Genomic DNA, 6,195 nt, shown 5'->3' on the forward strand with positions numbered 1-6,195 from the left:
CAGGTAATCCCCACAGATTAGACAGTTAGGGACAGTGTTGGAGTTATGTTGTCATAGCAGGAGTAATCTGTCTATTTTGGTCTGTCAGGCAATGGCGTTTAACTCCTGCAGTCATACTTTGTTCAATCAAAATCAGAAATTCAGTATTTTCTTGTGTTTTTTTCAATGTTTTTAATCAAATATATGTTTAATAAATAGTATTTATTTGTTAGTATGGTAAAACATAATTTAATTTAAACTTTTGCTCTCAATTGACTCCAGACTGGAGGTAGAGCACATTGGAATCCAATTGGAGTTACTGTGTAATTAACCAATTTAAGGATTTCAATAGTCACCCACTATCAATTCTGGTGGACATATATACATATGTATATATATATACTATTATATGGAGGGATGATTTGGGAAAGGTGTTTTTCATAGAACTTGTCACACAGGTAACCTCCCTCTTGTGAAGACCGAAAAACTACTATGTACGGGTATCGAACTCGCGACCTTGGCTTTATTAGCACCACGCTCAAACCAACTGAACTACCCGGCCACGTTCTGCATCATGACGTAATTAGGCGATGGAGTGGCTACAAATTACAACACGTTACAGCTTTAATTAATGAGATGTCATGCTAACAATGAGACACAAGCTTAGGTTAAAGCTGGCAGTTTGAAATTGCTGTCATGTCTCAGAATACAAAATATTTTTGTTTTATTTGTAAGTGAAAACAGTTGAAAAGGACCACCATGCATTGCAATGCAGGAAAACACTTTCACATACATTATTACATGCCTTAATAGCCACCTTAATAAAATCATGACTCATCATCACATATACACCTTTTTCAAATATTAACAAAAAATACCTCACATTAAATGACAATACTTCATTTAACACATACAACAAGATATTAGTAATGTATCTCTGCTACAGCTGAGTACTTATTATCAGCCAGCAGAGGGCAACACAGGTCAACATTTATATCTCCATCCCATTCGATCAACTTTATTGATCCCAAATTGGGAAATTGTTTTAGATTTGGGAATTGTTTCGCTGTGTGGGGACGTGTCTAGGCGTTGAACTCGAAAACTCTTCATCCAAGGCAACACTACGGAAATGTTGGACAGTGCCGAGTCAAGAAGGCTTGTTCCAAAAATTAGAGCTTTAAAGGCTATACAAAAGAAATTGGCTTTGTAGTTAAAAAATGTATAAAACTAGTTAAAATATGTCTTACAAATCTGTCACATCAAAAATGATAATCAGAACACTGATTAAATGAGAGTTCTTGTTATGTAAACAAAATACAACAAACACACATTTCTGAGTGATCCAGTGAAAGACTACTGTATTGTATTAGCGTTAGTGTTTAAATGTGGCAAACGGGTAAACATACATATCTTTGGACAATGTGGTCAGTCTGCCCATCCTCATTTCTATTGCACACACATTTAAATACACCCTCAAGCAAAATATACAAAATACTGTGGTCTATGTTGTCTCACAAATATATTCAGTGATATAACAATACAAAGTACATATATGTACCCCCTCCCACATTATCGTGTTCTGTATGTCATCATTGTGTGATCACTGTGGACTTGCAGGATTGTTAAAGAAAGGCTCCGTCTCGGCAGCTGTGACCCCCGCGTCTCCAAACAGCCCCCCCGCCGCCCCCCCGTACCCTGGGAACCCTGCTGCGATGATCTTGGACACGGAGCTCTGACGCCTCTGCAGGACCACCAGGACCCCGATGGTGATCCAGAAGAAGAAGTTCACCCACACCGCCGTCTGAGGGGGGGAGGGGGGAAGCTTTATTGTGACAGACACGCACTGATTTCTAACATTAAGACAATTATTCTTTTGTTTAACATGTTTTCTGAAATATTATATGCAATTAGGCTTCATCTTATGCTAAGTGGTGAGTAACGAACTTATGGTGAGTTTAGGAGGAATCTACTGACACTAAAAGACTAAGTTGGTCAAATAAACACCTATATTTGTACTTCGTGGTTTTCTTTTCATTAATAAGAAAGAGGGCAAGTTGTGCATACTTATAGTGTCTTGCCAGAATGAACAGTAATGACATTATTTTGATCTACATTTCTGTAGCATCTATGTACAATTCATTCATACATCTTGTAAATACATCCTCTTGTACCTGTACTACTAAGACAAGAGTTTGACCTTATTCGAATGAAAACTAACATTTGAATGATTCTAATATTTTGCTATACGGTTTATGAACACATAGAAAGTTTGAGGTTCCCAAATTGAGCTAAATGTTTTAGTCATTAGTAATGATTACACATGCTTTTATAAGTTTGTATGTTGACTGAGTTCTGTTGTTCCCCTTTGTGAATGTGTCCTATAAATGAAATATAAATCTGAAAGTAGTCCACTGACCTCGGCTTTGTACAGACTGTTGTAGAACCTTTCCCCTTTAAGCGGACTGACCCAATTTCTATCCTGGGCCTCTTCACATCTTGGGAAACAGAAGCAGATTGCATGTTAGAAAGTTACACATCATTAACCCCTCATTTCAGTCAGTGTTAACAGTTACAGAAGACATCTTCACTGGCAGACTTCCGTTAAAATCCTCATTACATTCTTTAATTCAAGAGTTCTAAAGTAATGTATCATCTGCTACTCATGTCAAGGTAAAGGGAAGTGTAGCTTCTATTGACAGAACAACTGAAAGTGTTATTAATGGTGATAAAGGAGCATTAAAACATGAAGTGAAGCTCACAGGGTTTCACATGTTTTAGGTTTCATTTCTGACTTGCATGTGAGAGGTTTGGTGCAGACATGCCTGTGCATGTGGCTGAATTATGTGTGTGTGTGTGTGTGTGTGTGTGTGTGTGTGTGTGTGTGTGTGTGTGTGTGTGTGTGTGTGTCACCTGGTGATGTTGGGCACGTTCTGGAGGACAGAGTTGCAGAGCGAGTCACGTCCGATCTTCAGCATGCAGCCTGTGATGAGCAGGAAGAAGAGGAAGACGCCGTTCACAGCTATCGTCAGGTTCATCCACAGGCGATCCCTGCGAGATCAATTATTTTCCAAGAGAAGGAAAAGAGAGGAAAACAATGTTATCTCATCCTCTGAACAAATGAGGAGATGACGTCAAACTACAGCATGTGTGTGACTATTTGATAATCGCATGACCCGCTGTCCCTTTTGATCCGTTTTTGATTTGGTAATATGTTTTCCCTTCCTCTCAAGTTCTGCAGCATGGATTGTGAGACCAGCTTTGGTGCATTAGGTGTGTCAACTTTCAGAAAAGTCTAATTACGCGATCTTCCTAACCCGCCAAAATAAATGCAATAAGTCTTGGTTGAGTGCTGCTTCAGTCAATCATACCAACAAGAACGACACTCTGGAGTAAAGATTGAAAATGTATATGTTTTAACAAGCAATAATATGAAAAGTCCAGCTCTTTAGAGTTGATAGTTTGTTCAGTTTTAGTTATGCTTGAATTATGCGTTTTTTTACAACAGTTCAAAATCCCTTTGTGTTGCTGCTCTTGTAATGTAATAAAAAAACACTGTATTGCTATCCGCTTTAACACATCATATTGATTATGGATGCCTCTATTGGTGTAGAAATTCACTGAAGCCTCATTTTGAATCACAGTTATTCCTGTGATCAATAAAGTGGATTATTTGTCTTCCTTTCAATCCAAAAGCCGAGTAATCCTAGTTGAATAACTGAATTCAAGCTGCGTAAAACATATCTTTTTATGGTAATTCATTTGAATGTTTTTGTTGCATCTTGTTTTGTTTTATTTCTATTTGTCTTCCACACACTATCTTTTCTTCTCATTTTGCTGTAACTCCATCCTATACAATGTTGTTGTTTGTTTTTAATCTGTAAAGCCCAGTGAGAAAAACGTGTTTTGTGATATTGGGCTATACAAATAAAGTTTTGTAAGCCTGTTTGAAAAAGTAGACAATAAAATGATAACTTTGACAGAGATGGCGCGCGCGCACGCACGTACGTACGCGCGCGCGCACGCACACACACACACACACACACACACACACACACACACACACACACACACACACACACACACACACACACACACACACACACACACACACACACACACACACACACACACACACACACACCTCCTGATTTCCCCGTCGCTGCACAGAGAGTAGACCCAGTACAGAGACAGAGAGAAGCACGTCACCGCCACCAGGACTGATATGGCCGACACGAAGTAGCACAGAGAGGGGGCGCTGGAGGACTGCACCCCGATCAGGCTTGCTGTGGTGTTGTAGTTCACAAGTCCATACAGCATGCACTGACCTCCAAAATGACCCTGAGACAAGAGAAAGAATGACATTTTAGTTGTTTATTACTTAGTTTTATTCAATACTCTCAGTTTCGTCTCACACATCCACAGTAAACACATGTTCACTGCAGCATCTGACTCCCATAAAGGAGTAGAGAGAATAATTGGGCATGACAACCATCTGGTCACATGATGAGAACGGACACATGACTCTCTGATTATTCGCGAGCACACATATTTCACAGCTCACACATATCCAAATCAGTGAAGACCAGAACGTTGTGTTTAAGGGGTTTTAACCTTCAAAATAAATGTTAGTTTTTCACCGAGCCTGAAGCATGTAGCGTAAAATCAGTGCAGCTAATTGCATGTGCTTCTGTAGTTTCCCCCCTATACTGTGTATTGTGAAGTTTAAACCCAATTATAAAGGTTAACAGTGGTGGAAAGTAACTAAGTACATTTACTTAAGTACTGAACTTGAACTTTACCTGAGTACTTTCATCTTATACTACTTCCTATTCTAGTCTACTACATTTTGGAAGCACATTTTTTATTTTTCTACATTTATTGTAAAGATTTTTGTATTAGTTACTTTATAAAGTGAGATTTTGACACACAATACTAAGGAAAAACGTACAAAATAAGATTATTTGGAATAGATTTTAAAAGTAAACCATCATTTAAGTAGCAATTTTGCTCAAATGTTTTCTGGTCCAAAAATATTTCAGAGTTCCAGCTTTTTAAATGTGAAGATTTTTTTTTTTTTTTTTTTTTATAGTTTTATCATTTCTGCGTAAAATCACCTGGACTATGGTGATGGAGGCGGCGGTGACAATCCCACAGATGAAGCAGCTGGCGTAGAGAGCCAGCTCCAGCAGTAGCAGCCCCGGTAACACCATCTTCCCCTGGCCAGCTCCTGTCTGACAGCGCGGGGCGTGAAGGCACGGGTGCTCGATCGTATACCTCCTGGGTTTTAGACGGCGGAAGTGACGTAATTGTGGATGAGAAATCGGCAACTTTTGCAGCGACTGACCGCACATGACATCTGGTAGTACAAGTAGACACATTTAATTTAATTTAGCATGGGCTCTTCGCGACTCTGGAGTCCTGTAGGAATCCGGAGGGCAGTGAACAGGAGTGAGAGGGAGCACACTCCTAAAAAAATCTCCCCCCTTTTTTAAAATAAACCTCGTACTGTGTATGTCACTGTAATCTGAAATCAAACGCACTCAGTGGCTTTCTGAGTGTTAAATCCCGTCTGTGCTTTTCTTCTTGTGTGAAGGCACACAAGGTGAGATACAGCACAGTTCCGGTATTGTTTTTCAAAATAAAATGTTAAGAAGAATAGCACAGCTGCTAGCTACGGTAGTTAACTTGCAACTAGCTTGTTCGTTGAAAATAATGAGAATTTATCGAAGAATGCGTTGACAGAACAGGGCAATAGTACATGCTTTTAAGGAAAAACAATTGCATTAAATTACAACGGAGAAACATGTATGTAAATACAAAATAAAACATATATTAATTATAATATTAATACGAATAGGATAACTCAAGGCAGTATAGACATATGTATTGCTGTCTTGATATTCCCCTTTAGTCTTCCTTATCTTTCTAAACCTTTACAACTTTATTGTACTTATACAAGGTTTACAGGTTTACAAAAAAAAGGAAATACAAAACTCCATGCAGATCTTACTGAGCTAAATCTTGTCAAATGTTGCAAAAATAAACAAATTAATGATGTCAATAGAGCTATATGGCATTATTTGATGCCCAAAACTCACCTGTCTCCTCTCTATGCAACAAATGCCACGCTTTAAATTTGAAGGTGCGAGGGTTTGATTTCCGGCGTTATTTCTGGGATTTATGTCTCAGACGTCCTCACTCTTGGTCCAGCAGCAG

The 6,195-nt window shown here is 38.8% G+C and overlaps 1 protein-coding gene across 1 annotated transcript; it reads right to left on the bottom strand.

The window, feature by feature from the left end:
* Nucleotides 1-585: 585 nt before the first annotated feature.
* Nucleotides 586-5,472, bottom strand: tmem179ba (transmembrane protein 179Ba). Its single transcript, XM_034106197.2, has 5 exons — nucleotides 5,094-5,472; nucleotides 4,121-4,317; nucleotides 2,890-3,027; nucleotides 2,396-2,474; nucleotides 586-1,780 (listed from the first exon to the last, which is right to left on the bottom strand). Exons 1-5 carry the CDS (start codon nucleotides 5,355-5,357, stop codon nucleotides 1,580-1,582), a joined length of 879 nt encoding a protein of 292 aa, XP_033962088.1. The 5' UTR covers nucleotides 5,358-5,472; the 3' UTR covers nucleotides 586-1,579.
* Between the last annotated feature and the right edge of the window lie 723 nt (nucleotides 5,473-6,195).

Source organism: Pseudochaenichthys georgianus, chromosome 18 (assembly GCF_902827115.2).
Source record: "Pseudochaenichthys georgianus chromosome 18, fPseGeo1.2, whole genome shotgun sequence".
Lineage (NCBI taxonomy): Eukaryota > Metazoa > Chordata > Actinopteri > Perciformes > Channichthyidae > Pseudochaenichthys > Pseudochaenichthys georgianus.